This window comes from Macrobrachium rosenbergii, chromosome 16, assembly GCF_040412425.1.
Source record: "Macrobrachium rosenbergii isolate ZJJX-2024 chromosome 16, ASM4041242v1, whole genome shotgun sequence".
Taxonomy (NCBI): domain Eukaryota; kingdom Metazoa; phylum Arthropoda; class Malacostraca; order Decapoda; family Palaemonidae; genus Macrobrachium; species Macrobrachium rosenbergii.
Window position 1 is genome coordinate 44,204,690 of NC_089756.1, and position 19,826 is coordinate 44,224,515.

Here is a 19,826-nt window from a genome sequence, read left to right on the forward strand (position 1 = left end):
AGTTAAAGAAACAGCGAGCCTGATTTTTAAGAGTTCCTTTTCGTGAGTTACTCGGGGTCATCTACCTTTTCTAGGAACGGGCTACTTTTGCTACGGAACTCTGTTTGTATTTTTTTTTTTTTCTTTCTTTCTTTCTTTGAAACGGGATACTTTTTGGGGGTTTGTGGGTATCCTGTCTTGAAGCCAGTCGATGGTTTTAGTTTTCTGTAAAAGAAAACTGTTGAGATGGCTCTTTGTCTGCCGGTCCGCCCTCAGATCTTAAAAACTACTGAGGCCAGAGGGCCGCAAATTGGTTTGTTGATCACCCACCCTCCAATCATCAAACATACCAAATTGCAGCCCTCTGGCCCCAGTAATTTTTAATTTATTTACGGTTAAATTTAACCATGATCGTGCTTGGGCCACCGCCATAGGTGCCAACAACACAGACCATCATCGGGCCGTGGCTGAAAGTTTCATGGGCCTCTGTCGAGAGTTTCATACGGTATTATACGCTGCACAGAAAACTCGATTGCGCCGAAGAAACCTCGTCGCATTTTTTACTTGTTTGAGTATTCAAACACTAACCATGTTTTTCGGTTGAATGTGATAGGTTAGGTAAACATACATAAATATGAACAGTTTACTTAAAGCTTCAGCTAATTATGGAGTTATTGAAGATGTATAAGAAAAAAATAAGTAGTCTGCGTATTACCAGTACCCAGGCCCCAGGTGTTTTTGACACTAAATTTCATAGGATATTAATAGGTAAAACACAAGGTACTTTAAAAAACGTTGAGTATTAAGCATGTGACTTTCCATTTATTATGGCAATTTTTCTGAGAATTACAAAAAGTCATAAATCCTAAATTATATATCCTCGTTTCCTTCTAAACACATATTTGTATTGTTGACACTGAAGCTGAATAAGTAGGGCATATAAGACACACAGCTCCTCTCCTCAATAATACCTCTTTCTTCTTCTTCTGCTTCTTCTTCTTCTTCTTCTTCTTCTTCTTCTTCTTCTTCTTCTTCTTCTTCTTCTTCTTCGTTTGCCATTAAAGCTTTTGGAATTTAAGAGCTTCGCCGTAGTCGGGAGGTATTTTTTCCCTTTGCCTGTAACTTATGATACTTTTAGCGACCATTTTGAATATGTAGATGAGGCCAGGGAAATTTGACAGCTTTATGGAAATCCGATTAGGAGTGTGAAGGTGCTCCACAGAGAGAGAGAGAGAGAGAGAGAGAGAGAGAGAGAGAGAGAGAGAGAGAGAGAGAGAGAGAGAATATCAAATCGAGGACAGGCAGTTTTGACTATCCTTATCAATGAAAAGAAACAATTATTATTATTATTATTGTTATTATTATTATTATTATTATTATTATTATTATTATTATATGAATGGCGACAACCACTGTTGTTAATATCACTTGCTTAGGCGTTTTTTATTATCCTTATCAGTTAAAAGAAACTATTATTATTATTATTATTATTATTATTATTATTATTATTATTATTATTATTATTATTATTTGAAAGTACACCTCTACTGTTAATATCACTTCCATTTCATAAAATAGTTATGCAAATAGTTACCCATTAATGGACTAGGAGACACTTAAGTACAGTCTGATCGCCTCCACCCTTGGGCGCTGGAGGCGCTCTCTCAGCAGGCCACTTCATTATGGAAGAGTACAGGTCGTCTGCCGCCTGGGCAAACATCATTAACCAAGAGACTCTCCTAACTTCTTGGAGGGCCACTGCTCTCTATGTCATATATAAATAAATAAATATATATATATATATATATATATATATATATATATATATATATATATATATATATATATATATTTTTATATATATCACAGGAAGTCAATGGCTTGGAAATAAAGTCGAAACCGGTCAGGACCTACACCCCGTTTCTTATTTTTCACTTGTGGTAGTGTGTGATAAATGAATTACGTACAAAAGTGATAATAATCATCATATTATACATATATATACTGTATGTGTGTATATATACACACATATATATATATAAATTATATATATATATATATATATATATATATATATATATATATATATATATATATATATATACTGTGCACGCGCTCGTCAGTACATGCAAAGTGCAGGAGCTCAGAAAACAGTTTGAACTGTCTCTGTTTTCTGTTTATGGAGGAAGCATGATTATAAAGGTGCATTTTCACCTAAAGATAATCCTCATTCTCTAAAAGGGAGTGATCCAGAAGTAAAACAAAGCTGAAACCCAATCCATACCCATCCTTTAACTGTAACACCAAGGATGAAATTGTAGTGCAGAAAAATTCCGAGGCACTGTACACTATATGTTTGGTTGATATTTGGTTCTGAATATAGTTGATTTTGAGCGTAAGATACAGGGTAGACATTCATCATAATTTAATTTTCAAATTGTGAGAATTTGTTAAATCGTGCATTTATGGAACAGAAGACTAAAGTTTATTTTGTTCTCTCTCTCTCTCTCTCTCTCTCTCTCTCTCTCTCTCTCTCTCTCTCTCTCTCTCTCTCTCTCTCTCTCTCTCTCTCCCCTGTGGTCGTCCTATGCAGTCTCCTCCGTCCCTAGAAGAGCATTAGAGTTTAGGGGCAGTTGATGATTCCATTTTTTAGTGGAGTAATGGCGTGAACGAGAGAACCTTAATCCACGTCCCATTGCACGTACACCAGACTAACTCGGCAATTGGTGGCGATGGTAGCAGCATCAGTAGTTAGTAATAGTAGTAGCAGTAATAGTAAGTAGCAGTGCCGATGGTAATGATGATGGCACTTTCTCTCTCTCCTCTCTCTCTCTCTCTCTCTCTCTCTCTCTCTCCGTTTGTCTTCCTCTTTCCTCCTCTCTTTTTTTTCTGTCTGGGTGCCACTGATAGCGATTTGCTGAAGTGGCGGTGCCATATCTGCTGGTTCCTGGTTCCCATTTGAGATCCTGCCGATTTTTTTTAACCTTCTTTTCCTTTTGGGGCTTTGTCCTTTATTCATTGTGTTATTGTTTGGTATTGACGATACTGAAGCTGTTCGTTTTAAATATTTTAGCAGTTTTCTTTACTCAGTAGATTCGCCATTTTATTGTATCTTGAAGCCGTTATCTCCCTTCTCTTTTTTTCAGTTTTATGTTCTTTCTTTTTCCTTTATTTGAAAGGTCTTTCCAATTTATCCGATTACGCGTTGTGTATTGCTATGAGTTGCTTTATTTGCTAAATTTGTCTTTTCTCTTCATCTTGGACGCTGTGTAGCAGTTTCTGTGTCGTCATTTACTTCATTTTGTTGTGTTTGATGAAAAGACTTTAATCAATAATATTCTAAGTTTTTTATCAACAGTATTCTATAGAGGAAGTTCTTATGTTAACATTTTGACAGTTTTTAGGTCCGATCATTTCTGATACTTCCTGTTGATTTCATAGTACAATATAATTGCTTCATATTGGACGGCTTGATATTTACATTTGTTTTTGCTGCAAATGATATTATTTTTAATAATGTTTATCTGCTTAATATGAATAGTTGATGTATAGGAAAATGAATGTCTCTGAACACGGATACATGCGTGAATGTTTCTTTGATGAATGTACTTGAACAAATAGACGATATTCATGTTTTATTGCGCTATAAATAAATTGATTCCTGCCTTTCATTTGCTTTGAATTATGTTGATACTGATTTTTTAAAGTACGATATTCAGAATTTGTTATATACTGATAAAAAGAATGAGCTCCCGGCGATATTTGAGATAAAAATTGTCTATTTTATGGCCTTGAATATAATAGAGGTTATTAAAGCAGGTAATGTATTATTTTCATAAAGCCTTTTTTTAGTTTAATTTTTTTGCTGGGAGGATTAGCAGAATCAAATTTGTTTATTCATTAGAAAAATTATGTACCATAAAAATCCGTCTTTCGCCTCCACTTAATTAGGCCTTTTGTATGCGTTATTGTCGTTTTAGAAAAATTGAAATGAAATTGAGGATGGGATGGTAATGGAGATGGGGTGGGTCGGGGTTGCTGGGCCTGGGTGGGTTCCCGGGTTTTGATGTGGGTTGGTGGTCGGTGAGGTTTTGGGGGTTTATAAGCGGGAACATCGGCGGCTGGGAGACCCGGGCGAGGGCGCTTATGACAAGAACCCGTCTTGGAGGAAAGGAATAAAAAGGGATGATTATGGGAAAAAAGGCAATTAATAAAAGTGTGAAATAAGGAAGAGTAGGCGAAGTGGGATTAATAATACGCGGAACTCAATTTAAGCCACCCTTTAATCCTAGGGGATGGGGAGGGATGGAGGAGGCCTTGGCTACGTGTAATGAGGAAGCCAATCTCGTGGGGATTACATGGGGGGGGAGATTTTTTTTTTTCTCCGAGAAAGATTCGTTTACATACCCCCCCCTTTTCTCTCTCTCTCTCTCTCTCTCTCTCTCTCTCTCTCTCTCTCTCTCTCGTTCGTGTGCTTTATCGACATGCTTTATATACAAAATACGTTTTTGAGATTGTTAGGTTTATCTGAGAAGTTGGAGGATCCATTTGGGTATACATAATTAATTCTTCCATCTAGAGGTGATCACATTATACTCCCAATTGCCACTCAGTGACAATTATATTTATTATATATATAATAAGGTTCTCCACATGAATTGAAAATCGAGTAGCGTTACGAAAAGTAAATAGTTATTGTTTTCTTTGGTAGCTTCAATGAAACTTGAGTATGTAGAACGTGAATGGTGTGTGCTGTTTGGCAACAAAAAATATCACTAGAATATGTAAAACATGACTGTTGTTTATGGCAAATTAAGTCCAAGATATACTTTTCAAGTTCCTGCCCAACTGCATTAAACTTATGTGATAATTTCATTGCTCCTCCAAGTCATGTTGGAAAATTTTCAAGCAGTCAGCGAAGTTCAGGATGCAGCCTGAACGAAAATTGAGGACGAAAAAAATTATTACATGAAATTTCAAACTGATTAGATAAACGTTTCAGCAAACGCTCAGAAATGAAGATCGAATAATGGAAGATGTCGAGAAGATGATTTTGGAAATCCGATTAAAGGGAGATAAAGGAAGTTGGAGTATTCCATGGTACAACGCTGGAAGGATTGGAAACCAGTCGGGCCTCCTTGTATAATCAGGAGTAAGAGAAATAATGTAAGAGGAGCGAATGAAGCATTCATCAGAACTGCCGAAAACTAGTGGTGCAATAAAACACAAGAGTGGAAACTTTACATTTCTCTGTTAAAAAACAGTGTGAAATTAGTAGCACTCCGTTAGCAAAATCGTTTTATTGTAGGTATCCTTTTTTTTTGTGCTCGTACTTTCTTAGTTTTCTTGTTTCTTATCCCAAACGATATTAAGTAAATCATTATGGATGAAGACTATAATTATTGATAAACATTCTTATTAACGTCGCTGTAAATACTATTGTGGAGTACTGCATTGAAGTTTTTATTTTATCAGTATTAGTATTAGAACCATTGACTCGGGAGAGAGGATATGTCAGACTGTTCCCGTACGTTCGTGCGTCTGTTTAAAGTGCTCACCGGCGTGTGTGTGTGTGTGTGTATCTGTGTGCGTAAGTAATGTTGCGGGCAGGGTACCCCAGACGGAGCTCCTTAATTAGGACGCCCAGGATCCCTGGGCTTTCCTTAATTGATCCCAGAGTATATTGCACGGTCTCTCCCGAACCCACAGTCATCCCCCCTCTCCTCCCCCACCCCCGCCCCACTTTCAGCCTGCCAGGGGACGATGTTGGAGGGGCAGCTGTGGGTGGTGAGGTTAAGAGGTGGTCTTTGGAGGGAGAGAAAAAGAACAAAGGATAGATGTGTAGAAAGGAATGTGAGAGAGAGAGAGAGAGAGAGAGAGAGAGAGAGAGAGAGAGAGAGAGAGAGAGAGAGAGAGGATATACCCTGTGGTATGCCGGTTGTGCGTTATTCATTTTCCTGTGGAAAACGTGCAAGAACCATTTGAGTACGCTCCCCCACACATGTCAAGTTGCGTTCATTCATTAATTCCGTGCTGTGCTTCTTACAAGGCGCAGTGTCGTGTTGAGACTTATTAGAGGGTTTCAAACCGCACATCATCTCTCGTCAAGTCCTGTATTTAAAATCGCACGGTGAGTCAACTGCCAACCCGCACTTGGAACGTCATTATTATAGTGCCCCGAAAGTACTCAGGATGGAAGCATAGAAAATAAATAGTAGTTTACTAGAAAATGAATATACAGTACATTTGGCTGCCGAGGTTGGGTTGTTTTCTGTGTCAGTAGGATAGAAGGGGAACTGAATATTAGCCATCAACCTTGAAACAAACGAATGAAAATCATCCCCAATTTCTTCATCGTCGTACTCCACCACAGGCGCAGAGGAGATATCCTCTGGAACTACAGGGAAGCTTTTATTTCTGTTTCTGTCTGCCAATGTTTTATTGAACATGTAAGATTTCTCAGCTCGTTTTGTCTTGATTCTACAGAATCTGACAGCAGGTTTTCCCTCCTTTCTAGGCGCTCACGTCATTTTCCTTCGGTTGTGCAGATTCCGTGAACTTTAAAACGACTCAAACTGGATTTAAAGTTTCTAAAATTTATGAGATGCGGCAATACACAGACATGAGACAGGTCGACTATAGCTAAAATAATTTGTTGGAACACCTTCAGTACCTGATGAAGGCGTTCGGCTGTTTCCGCGGTTTATTTAATTTGGTAATAAAAAATACCGGACCCTTTACCTGTGTAACTCTTTAGTTGGTTTTATTGCTGTTACCTCCGAAAAGGAGGCCATGTTCTTGACTCGGTTTTGTTGTTTGTCAATTTGTCAGCAAACATAAGCAAAAAGTTGTTTCTCGATTTTACGAAAAAAAATTAGATTTTGGGAGGGTCCGCATCTGAATAAGGGTCCGTACAGGGGAAAAGGAGTGGGGATTGTTCTACCTTGGCGGAGGTTGTGGCCTCAGAACAACTTGGTTGGTAATAGTATTATGGCAATTTGAGTAATTTTTACTTTTATAAAAGGTACGTCTATTTTGTGGAAGTTATTTTATTGATAAAGTTGACGACAAAAATCAGTAATTTCTGGTGGTAAAGTCTAGATCAACCTCTCCTCCTGCTCTCTCCCCTCCCCCTTTTTTTTTTTATTCTGAGTTTTATGTGTTTTCTCATTAGACCGGGAGAAATCAATCCATTACAAACTAATTTGAAAGTCTTCGTCCGAACCACCTGGGGCAGACGGAACGCACATTCGGATCGGACGGACCCCAGATGTAACTTGAAAAGGACTTCGATATAATTGGTATTTCTTCTTCTTCTGCTTCTCCTTCTTGAAGGATGAGGACTCCAGGTCATCATCGTACCCAGTGCAACCTTTGTTTATCGCGTCGTTATTTATCCCGCCGACGAGAACTTTGCGTTTCGAACGATTGTTTTGTAGAGTGGTAATATTGAAGTTAACTTTTTTTTCTTGTTTTGAGAACAGCAATATTGTCTGAAGAACAAGGACTCGACTGGCCACTAGGGGTCAGCAGTGTGTTATTCACTGCTTCCATGAAATTCTGAGGTTTTTTTATTTTCTCTCGGGCCATTATATTCGTTTCTTTACTCTGGAGGAAAAGAATCGTATTTAGTCATTGTCCATCATTATGAACAAGGGAAGGGTCTGTTGGGTTCAAGGAAAATAACATGAAATTTAAAATTGCAAATACAGGTATCATATTTTTTTTTATTTTGGTATTTACCTAAATTTTTTTTTTTTTTTTTTTTGTTCTACTTCTTGTGCAAGGTAGATCATCAAAATAATTTTGTATGCATCTCTAATGGTCAAAATTACGGTCTGGCCATTGCCTGTCTACTGATGAGTACCTGGCTGTGTTGCTCATCTATCCACGTCAAAACCTCAACAAAAGAGAGAGAGAGAGAGAGAGAGAGAGAGAGAGAGAGTTCTTTTTTGATAAGGGTGTATAATTGTTATAGAGATCACACACGCTCATTTAAAACTATTTTTAAATTAAAAGAACGAGGCAATGAAATGCGAGGATTGAGAATTTTGTATTAAAATTTATATCAAAAGGAGTCTAAAGAAAAACATGGGAAGGCAGCATGAAGCAATTGAATGATGAAGAATGTGTCTGTCATGTGCGTGTGTGTTTGTGTGTGTGTGTGTGTGTGTATGTGTTTACGTGCGTGTGCTCCTAAGGCCATCCATGGTGTATACCGACAGCCCCGAAACGGAGAGCGAAGGGAGTTGAATGGGTTGTGTGAGGTATCTTGCTCTGTAATTACTATGACAGGGGATGAATTGTGTTCTGAGATAATTTGAATATTACCTGTTTCTCCCGGTTAAGGGGAAAAAATTCTCCAAAGTCCTGTATGCATTTTTTTTTCTCTAAGGAGATGAACTTCTTGTTGAATGGTGGATGTCCGTAATTGCAGAGTATGCGTGGTATGTTTTCTTTTTTATGTATTTTTAAGCCGCTTGTCAGTAAAGGGTTCGTAGGAGTGAGTGGAGAGGATATGGCTCACAGTGCATATTTTTCTCTGCATTATTCCTGATAATGTTCGCTGTAATGTTTATATATTGCTCTTATTCCAAAAGTATATACGCTCTCAATTTTTTATTCACATATTCACATACTGTATTTTATATAGTCCTTTGAGAGAGAGAGAGAGAGAGAGAGAGAGAGAGAGAGAGAGAGAGAGAGAGAGAGAGAGAGAGGACGCTAGCTTACTGTAATGGCCAACTAGTATTGCGGTGGTATTGTGAGGGTCCGCTACCAAGGTATTACTTGGCAGACAGCCCTCCTTACATGATGCTTTGGAGGAGAGGGGTGGAAGGTGGGGGGTAAATATTGCTGCTGTTGCCGCTGTTGCTTATACGTTTGTAGTGCTGCTGTTGCTGTTGCTATTGCTGCCTAATGCACCACATGCTTTGTTGTTGACGTTGTTCGTGACGAAATACTTTTTATGTTGGTAAAATCTGTTTGGTTTCTGGTAAGTTTGAAGTTTTTGGGCTCCGTTCTATTTCTGAGCATTGCTGTTCAGTAGAGTCAGAGTTGATGACTAGAAGGATAGCAGTAGTGACGGTATTTTATTCATGGAAGAAATTCTCGTAAGGATGAAGCTACATAAATTGATTTTCTTCTTGATACGAACGAAGTAGTGGTATTTTTCTATGATGAGAGTACGTAATGATTACAGTGTTCACATGTGAACCTTCTGCAATCTAGTCTTCTGTAAAACTTCCCAGTGGTAACTTCAACTTTGGCTGAGCGATCTTTTCCAGATACATTTTGGCGTTTTGCTTTTTGTTGCTTTGCTTACTTTTTAAACTTGTTTACCGCATGTGTTGTACGTTCTCGTTGCATTGCCACTAAACTTGAAATGCTCTTAAGCAAATGACATATGTAGGTGATGTCAGTCATTGATCAACATATGTAGGATGTCGCGCATGGGGTTGTATGGTATTGGTTGGTGTAGAGTAATTGACGATATTCCGAGCGAACCGCGTATCATCATTTGCATATTATTGTCGGTTGAATCAGCACTTAGACGTGGCCTAAAAGTAGCCCCCTGTGGGCTTCCCGTCGCCAGCCTTGGTGTGTTCCCCCGTTCCGCTCCACCTCGGAGGCTCGAACAACACCCACCTGTGCAATTCACGGCTCCTGAGAATGGGTTTATGACCGCCCATCGGCCGTGCAAGTTTTCCAAGCTTTCGACGACTTCTTTCCTCTCCTCCCTCCACCTTCCCCCACCTCCTCCTCCTCCTCCTCCTCCTCCTCCTCCTCCTCCTCCTCCTCCTCCTCCTCCCCTCCCGTCGGTTCCCTTCGGGGGAAAAACGGTTTTCCCCGCGTGCTCCATTCATTGTCTGTGGATTCCCTTGTTTTGTCTTATGTGTAGGTCTAAATATAATAATTTTACCTGCATCACTTATGATTTACCTAGTACACTTATCATTGCAAATTCCATTTAAATTTGAATATAATCCTAACAAGATAATAATTTTACAGATTCTTAAATGATATGGTGACTTACCAGAAACGGGTTGATTAGATTTTCCAAGTGATTTCTAGTAATAAATTTATTGGAATTTTGTTTTTCATGACAGTGGTAATTAAGATGTAGTGACTATCTCGGGAAGATTTCCTGCTTTGCAACTTCCTGAAGTTTTATTTCAGTTGGTAATTGTTATTTTGCCCTTTATTACGTAATGATTTATCTCTTCGTGAACTGCAGTGGTAGGCCTTGTGTATTTTACTTTTACAATGCCCTGTAGTTATATTCCAGTATGAAGTCCATACCAGTTTTATTACTAAAGCATTGCCGTGTGCATTGCTTTTAATATGGTTATCGGTTACTATCTTTGATGGTAACAGTAACAGTTTGTAGTGTGTTCCTTAGATGACAAAGATAGCAGAATATTGAAGTCTTATATAATCTGTACTTTGTTTTGACGCCAGGCGATGAATGAGATAATCGTTATTGTTACTGTCATTCTTCGCCGCATTGTCGTGAAAACTATTATATTAGTATTTCCAAATAAGTGATTAGGTATATTGTAGCTCAGTTATGAGCTTCAGTTGAAAGCGCTCAGTTTTTGCTAAGTTTGTATTACCTCAGAAGTTATAACTCATGATTTCACTGCGCATTCAAACAATACGTAAATGAAGGCTGTTTAAAAAGAAAGAAGTAAAAAATGCGCCGAAGTTTCTTTGGCGCAATCGAGTTTTCTGTACAGCGTGTAATCAAGACCACCGAAAATAGATTTATCTTTCGGTGGTCTCGGTATCAAGCTGTATGAGCCGCGGCCCTTGAAACTTTAACCAAGGCCCGGTGGTGGCCTATCTTATATCGTTGCCAGCAGCATGGTTATGGCTAACTTGAACCTTAAATAAAATAAAAACCACTGAGGCTCGAGGGCTGCAATTTGGTATGTTTGATGACTGGAGGGTGGATGATCAACATAGCAATTTGCAGCCCTTTAGCCTCAGTAGTTTTTAAGAACTGAGGGCGGATAGAAAAAGTACGTACAGAAAAATGTGTGGACAGAATAAAGTGCGGACGGACAGACAAAGCCGGCAACAATAGTTTTCTTTTACAGAAAACTAAAAGGTCGCTACAATTTGCAGAAATAAAAAAGGAAAAAATTAATTGGAACCTGGATATCCCTTCAAGTCGACAAGTTTCTAATGCTTTTCGTTAGTGGTCTGGTACTTGCTTGATTTTGCGCTATCGAATTTTTAACATTATTTTAGCCAGTTGAACTGGTCCTTGAATTAAATTTTTGTTCTTACTGATATGACAACCTTTGTCCCCGAAGAAGGAGAGGAGAACATGTAAGTTTGAGATATTAGTTAAGTTTGTGTATCTTTAGTTACTTTTAGGTTTCTGTAAAAAAAAACTATTGTGCCGGCTTTGTCTGTCTGTCCTCACTTTATTCTGTCCGCACTTTTTCTGTCCGCTGAGGCTAGAGGGCTGCAAATTGGTATGTTGATCATCCACCCTCCAGTCATCAAACATACCAAATTGCAGCCCTCTAGCCTCAGTAGTTTTTATTTTATTTAAGGTTAAAGTTAGGCATGATCGTGCTTCTGGCAACGATATAGGATATGCTACCACCGGGCCGTGGTTAAACTTTCATGGGCCACGGCTCATACAGAATTACACCGAGACCTCTTTGTCTATGACCGAGACCACCGAAAAACAGATCTATTTTCGGTGACCTTGATTATACGCTGTAGAGGCTGTACAGAAAACTCGATTGCGCCGAAGAAACTTCTGCGCTCTCCTTTTTTTTTATGACTGATTTTCAAATCAAGAAGCAACTTGGTGGAACGTCAATGAAAATTAAGTAATTGTGCTCTCAACGCCATGTGATTATTGTTACAAGTACTTATTTTTTTATTAATAATTGGCGTTAGCACCAAATCCACAGTTGCTTGCAAAGTAAATTGATCCAGGTGCCAAACTCGTATCACCATTATTATTATTATTATTATTATTATTATTATTATTATTATTATTAGAAAGCTGTTGATATTAGTCAAGTTGCATATGTACATTTTCTGCTGGTTTAGTGCCATATCTAATGTTCTTTTTTAAATGTAGTCTATACTTTAGGATGCCAGACTATTATTATTATTATTATTATTATTATTATTATTATTATTATTATTATTATTATTAAAAGAGGCAAAGAGAAGCGGTATACATAAGAAGACATCAGCATGTGTTGGGAGGCGTGGGCGGGCGAAAGGAGGAATAGTGTTGGGTGGGTGGTTTGTATGTACGTGTGTATGTATGTATGTGCGTATGTGTGTGTGTGTCTGTATGTAAAGAAATGCCGTAAGGAGGTTTTTGCGGTGAGGGTTTTTTCTCTGTTGGCGGGGCAAGCGGTGGGTTCTCACGGCCATGTACCGCAGTACAAATCACCCCTGCCGCATTTACTGCCTCCCGACCACCGCCCTCACAAAACACAACCACCAAATTCCTCCTCCTCCTCCTCCTCCTCCTCCTCCTCCTCCTCCTCCTCCTCTTGCTGCTACTACTACTCCTGACACCGCCTCATACTCGCCCTTACCCTCGTTCGCGCAGTCCCCTTACACCCACCCACCCACCCATAACGCCATCATCCAGATCTTGTTAACCATATCCTTTCCTTTCGTAGAGACATTTTTTATATGTTAATATATTTATTGTTCCCCATGTCTTTGTCAAGTGTCGTTTTTTGAAACTTTTCGACCGGTTCACTAAGATTTAGTTTCTGATTAATTATTATTTTCAATTTTAGAATAATTTGAGTGAAATATGTATATATATGTGTGGTTATATATATAATTTCTTAATTACTTGACGCATTATTAATGCTGGAATTGTAGCTCATAGTTCTGTACGTCTGTTTAGAGATTTGTTTTTAGATATTATGATTAGGCCAACTTTCTCTCTTTCTCTTATGTGAAAGGGTACAGGACCCTTTGACTTTTTTTTTTTTTTTGCAATCTTTAAAATTTTTTTTTTCTTTTAGTCATTAACATTTTATTGTTCACTCCAGCCGATACCTGCCTTGAAGTTTGGGGAGCAACTTTTATGTCATTAAAAATGTATGACGATAAATTTTTCCCAGTTTTGAGAAATTTTCTGTGGTTTATGGTTGCATTGAAATTAAGACTCGGTTTTCTACATTCATCGTAACCATTTTATACTAGTGTTATCCTTATTGTTTATTTGATCATGATTGCATTGATGAAACCAATGATGTACTTAGAGGTAAATGTGATCTATTTTCGGGCCTCATTATGGATCGGTGCTGGATGTACCAGTTCTCTGTGGTTTGTTGCAAGTTTCAGCAGTACTAGGCCGGACCGTTAACTTACGCTAATCCCCTTCTTTTATCCGGGGTTTTGACTGTCATAGGGTGTAAACTTTCATTGGAGTGTGTTAATACATACAGCTGATCAGTGACCACTATCTATCTGGTATGGCAAATCCGATAGATAGCTGGTTATAATTAGGTCCAGTCTAAGCTACTTGGACACAGCGATTCTTATCTCAAATTGTTCTTGGACAGGGACTGGAACTCTCTCTCTCTCTCTCTCTCTCTCTCTCTCTCTCTCTCTCTCTCTCTCTCTCTCTCTCTCTCTCTGGATGGGTTTGCTGCCAGGATTTATTTCCGTGACTTCTTCCGGTAGCCCCTTTTTCACTCTTTGTCATTAATGTATGCGGTGTTCTTGTGGCTTGAATAATTACAGCATTCGAAGCTTATATTTTGTTGATAATTAGACATGCTACTTTTCTTTTGGGATTTTGTTTGTGCATATGCGACGTCTCATTATAAGTGGAGTGTGATAACAAGAGATTATGTCCCATGTCGGCGTTTTGGTTTCTCAAATTAAGCTCTCTCTCTCTCTCTCTCTCTCTCTCTCTCTCTCTCTCTCTCTCTCTCTCTCTCTCTCTCTCTCTCTCTACGAGGTAATCCCCGGTGGATCTAATCTTCAGGTACATTCTCTGTCTGAGCTTGTCATGATTTTGTCTGGCTTATATTTAGATCTGTGTCTGTAGCACACACACACACACACACACACACACACACACACACACACACACACACACACACACACACACACACACACACACACACACACGTACACATATAATTACATGTTTCGGACTATATCATGGTTAAGGTATTTTTCGGTAAAGAACATATTTACCACACATATGATTATCCACAAATTTAGAGTTCACCCAGTGCACATACTCTGGAACTATGCCCGGAACCATGCCCGTGGGCACCACCACCAAGCTTCGAGTTCCAAGGAATGGGGAGGAAGAGAAATAGGACCCCCAATGTGAAGTTTCTCGTCCTGAGTGTGTTCTCTGGTAATGCCTTCTTCTTCTTACGAGATGTTGAGGGGGTTGGGGAGGGGTAGGTGAGGGTGGGGGTATCCTTAGAGACGTGGGGGAGGGATGGGAGATGGGGAGTCGGTCTCCCGTTCACTCGCCGCTCATGGCAATTAGAGGAAAACTTACGAGTGCAAAAACTGGCAACGCGCTGATTGCCTGAACGTTGAAGCCTTTTTGTTCCTCGATCCCCGCCCATGAATAAAACATGGAGGAACCATGGAATCTCTCTCTCTCTCTCTCTCTCTCTCTCTCTCTCTCTCTCTCTCTCTCTCTCTCTCTCTCTCTCTCTCTCCCAAGTTCTTTTTTGCCAGCCGTATGTGTCTCTCTTTTATACTCCCCCATTAATAACAAGTGACCAAAAATTAACTATAACTGATTTTAAGATTTTCCTGTACATTTCCTTTTGAGAGAGAGAGAGAGAGAGAGAGAAATATCACTGATGAAGTTTTAGCGAGAGGTAACCTGAAGAGGATTTAATTGGTTTCGTTTAATTACCTGTTGGCTTCCATTGACCCGGCAGTGTGATCTTTGGCTGCAAAGGAATATAATGTCGAATTAATGCCTCTCTTACCTGCTGCAACAACCGCCAATTATCGAGTCTTAATGGCTCCTGCCTCTTCCTGTGTTTCCAAGTCGCTCCTCCCGACTGTTTCTTGCGTTGCTGATGTTCGGTTTGCGGTTCCCGTGCTGGCCTTTGTCCTATGACACTGCATGGCCTTGTTTTTGTGGGTGAGAGACAGAGAGAGAGAGAGAGAGAGAGAGAGAGAAATGAATTTTGAGGTAGGGCAAAGTAACGGCGAGAACGCTAAAGTATGTTTTTTGAAGTACGGGGCATTTTGTAGAGAAGAGATGGAAATTGAGGTAGTCGAAAAAAAATCATGAGAGAAATAAAGTATTCTTTTTGATGTAGGGCAGTTCTGGAGAGAGAGAGAGAGAGAGAGAGAGAGAGAGAGAGAGAGCAGGAGGCGTTTTGAGGTAGGGGAAATGAAGGTCCCATGAATGCATTACAGTATTGGCGTCACTCCCGGGTGACGGAGCAATGATGGATGATGCCATGGTCGTGAAGGGTCCCCTCCCTCCCTCGGTAATGGGGTGGTAGAGGACCCATTCCTGTAACCCTTTAATGGACGTCTTTCCATTTTGTGTCTTCTTCCCTCTAATCTTCTGTTGTTTTTTTTTTTTTTTTTTTAACCATCATCACATTTAATCGACTTAAAAGTTTTTAGTATCGATTTATGCGTAATTGTGTCTGCTTATACTTGCCTACTGTAATTTGTTACGGTTTTCATAATTTTCATGAGTATTGCAGTCTTTCATATCCTCTCGTTTATTTTTTTCTTTTTTATTTTGGTGGCTTGGAGGTACTGTTTCTTGAATAATTTCGTTTATATTAATTTCAATATGGTTTTTTTTCTTTTACTTTTATTCTCACAAGAGTAGTCGAAGCGTTGTTCATCAACCAGAGTCACTTTATTTTCTTGTAGAATAAGTTCAGAATGAGATCAGGCTTCATGTATTTCAGTGCTGTTAATGTATACAAAATTATAGACAAATTCAGATTTTTATATTATTTAATCTCATTAGAGAATGGACTAAATCTAGTGTCGTTTCATTTTAAGATTTCGTTGCGAAATCAACATATTTGCATAGAAATAGTCCAATTTCTGTGGTAATTTTATGTGGGTTTTTTACTTTTCATATTCAGTAATGTCATACGATGGTTTCATAATGTAGAGGATCTTGAAATAAACGTAAGGTTGTTTGTAAATGATGCCACATTTCACAATGCATGTGTTCTTCAAGAGTTAGTGTCGAATCCCATACATGCAGCCGACTCGGCATTTGGTTAAAGGGGTTTGAAAGACTTCCTCCCCGATTGACTGAGTGACTGGTGCTGGTGGTGCCCTATCAACTTCCCTATAACCTTGTATCTCGTCGATCGATTATTGGTGTTTTCACTCTTTGCCTGCCTTGGGTGTAACAACCGCAACAATCTCTCTCTCTCTCTCTCTCTCTCTCTCTCTCTCTCTCTCTCTCTCTCTCGGACATGGTAATTATATATATATATATATATATATATATATATATATATATATATATATATATATATATATATATATATATATATAACAGATGCCTGCTATTGCTCGTATTTGCTAGTTCATACCCATATATCTGTATCATACCCTTACCCATATCCGTACCATACCCATACCTCTCTCTCTCTCTCTCGATGGACAGGGTAATTATCTATCTGTCTATCTATCTAATATATATATATATATATATATATATATATATATATATATATATATCCTGATCTGTTAATTTAATTTACAGTAATTAAACTGCCGTCAGTATTAAGGTCTTGGTTGTAGAACTTTGAAAACTCAGTCGAGATTGTTCAGTATAGCCCATCTCCACTTCATGTCATTATAGTTTAGACCCACTCAATCGAGCCACCTGGTGGATCTTCAGTTATTTTAATTGTAGATGTGCCAGAATTTGTCCCTTTTTCTGTAACTAATATTTTTTTCATGTAACTGTTTATTACAGAAGTGTGGTAATTTATGCATTTAATTGTATTTATCCTCTTTAAGTAAATGGAACTATATTTTACCCTTTCGAATTATCTATATTTTACCCTTTTGAGTAAATGTATCTATATTTTACCCTTTCGAGTAAATTTATCTATATTTTACCCTTTTGAGCAGATGTTTATATATTTTACCTTTTTGAGTAAATATATCTGTATTTTACCCTTTTGAGTAAATGTATCTGTATTTTATCCTTTTTGAGCAGATGTATCTATATTTTACCCTTTTGAGTAAATGTATCTATATTATACCCTTTCAAGTAAATTTATCTATATTTTACCCTTTTGAGCAAATGTATCTATATTTTACCCTTTTGAGCAAATGTATCTATATTTTACTTTTTTGAGTAAATGTATCTATATTTTACGTTTTTGAGTAAATGTATCTATATTTTACGTTTTTGAGCAAATGTATCTATATTTTACCCTTTCGAATAAATGTATCTATATTTTACCCTTTTGAGCAAATGTTTATATATTTTACCTTTTGAGTAAATGTATCTCTATCTTACCCTTTTGAGTAAATGTATCTGTATTATACCCTTTTTGAGCAAATGTATCTATATTTTACCCTTTTGAGCAAATGTATATTTTACGTTTTTGAGTAAATGTATCAATATTTTACCATTTTGAGTGAATGTATCTGTATTTTACCCTTTTTGAGCAAATTTATCTATATTTTACCGTTTTGCGTAAATGTATCTATATTTTACGATTTTGAGCAAATGTATCTATATTTTACCCTTTTGAGCAAATGTATATTTTTACCTTTTTGAGTAAATGTATCAATATTTTACCCTTCTGAGCAAATGTATATTTTACCTTTTTGAGTAAATGTATCAATATTTTACCCTTTTGAGTAAACGTGTGATTTTTTCGTCCTGTCTCCTCGCAGGCCTGTAACGAATTCACCACGCACGTGATGAACCTCTTGCGGGAGCAGAGCCGCACGCGACCCATCACCCCGAAGGAGATCGAACGTATGGTCCAGATCATCCACAAGAAATTCTCATCGATACAGATGCAGCTGAAACAATCCACGTGCGAGGCCGTCATGATACTGCGCTCGAGGTTTCTGGACGCCAGGTAAGGTCGTCGATCTCTTTGCAAAAAGGGGGAAAGACTGTGTCTTCATCGTCATCTGTGCCGTGATCGTCTTAGTCATAGCTGTTTTGTGGTGTTTTTGCAAGTTCTCCAGGACCTTTGTTGTGGTGTTTCTATTCAGGCAGTTCGCTGAGCAAGAGTCCATGCGGCCATCAGTCAGGCTTCGGCTTGTTATTTCTTTTTTCTAACATTATTATCATTATTTTATTTATATATAGGGGTTTGTTGTCATACAGTCATTGTTATTGTCATATGTTAATTGTTTGTTGAGATATATACATAACCTGTGTTATTCATTATGCCTTGAAGTCCCAAGTTGTTGTTCAGGTGATAGGTCAAGCTTTGTGTCGTATTCCATTTGTGTCTGATTCGTTTCCGAAGGTCTGTTTCAAATCCCATTCTTTAATGGCACGTTTCCAGATGCTAATTTATCTTAATCCTTTATCTTTTAAACTGTGACTTGCCTCTCTGACAATAGCTTGTACTTGATAGTCATTATTTTCTCCTCACAACATCATGCTCTCGATTCGCTTTTATTAGTATGCCATCTTTCTACGCATTTTATCTCGTCGATTTTCATTTTACCCCTCCCCCTTTCTCTTATTCTTTCGACACTATATTGTCCTCTTCTTTTTACTCATAGCTGTTTACGGTTACTGTTAAATCTCTTTCGGTCATTGTCTTTCTATTTAAATAGTTGTTTCGCCAACGTCAGTTCCTTCCTTCTCCTCCCTCTCCTCCTCCCCGCCTTCTGCTCCATTATCACCTTCTTTTTCTTCTTCATTATCATCATCATCATCTCCTTTTTCTTCAGTATCTTCTTCTTCTTCTTCTTCTTCTTCTTCTTCTTCTTCTCTCCTTTTTCGTTATCATCTTCATTATTTTCTTCTTCTTCTTCCCTCCTTCTTCTTCGTCTTCTTCTCGTTCTTCTCCCCTCCTCCTTCTTCATTATCATCTTCATTATCTTCTTCCTCTTCTTCTTCTTCTTCTTCTTGAATAGACTTCCATCACCTGGAAACAAGGTCCCGAAGAAAGCCTCTATACTGGGGCAACTTCATTAACACCAGCATGAAATTGGCCTGATGACAGAATCCAAAATGTATTGATCTCTCCAGGCAGAACAACACCTTTGTTTGTTTGTTTGTTTGTTTGTGCGTCCTTGGAGTTCTCGATATCGTCTGCCATCATCACCTTTGAATATGGGTTTTCGGTCTGCAGGAATACTTCTTTGGTATATTGTTATTGCCTCTCAAGGCAAACAGTATAATGGTGGTTTTTAATGGTTTTTACATTAGGAAATATGACTTGAAGGTTAGCAAGGTTTATTTATAAGTATAGAGTAAATTTGTAGTATGTGTGCAGTGTGTATGTGTGTATATGTATATGTATATATATATATATATATATATATATATATTTTTTTTTTTTTTTTTATTTATTATATATATACATATATATTTAATATATATATATATATATATATATATATATATATATATATATATATTGTGTGTGTGTATGTATATACATAAGAAATATCTTTGCGTTTGTTCACGATATTGTCTGTGCAACAAATAATATGGTTTCTGCAGTTAAGTTTATTCCTTCCTTGGCATATGTTTGACTAGCATGCACTGTTTATATATACATGGTAGTTGCTATCTGACCATCTCCGTAGTATTTTTTTAACTTTTCGATCGTGCTGATGGTGCTGCGGCTCCAAATTTTTTGTCGTTCTACGAA

At 38.0% G+C, this 19,826-nt stretch overlaps 1 protein-coding gene across 5 annotated transcripts in view; it reads left to right on the forward strand.

Moving 5' to 3' along the window:
• The window catches only part of LOC136847381 (homeobox protein extradenticle-like), a 78,761-nt gene that overhangs the window by 24,348 nt on the left and 34,587 nt on the right, over positions 1 to 19,826 (forward strand). For all 5 annotated transcript variants that reach the window (XM_067119012.1, XM_067119011.1, XM_067119015.1 and 2 more), the window contains exon 2: positions 17,875 to 18,065. In XM_067119012.1, the coding sequence (XP_066975113.1) occupies positions 17,875 to 18,065 (191 nt within the window). The remainder of the gene's footprint in view (positions 1 to 17,874; positions 18,066 to 19,826) is intronic.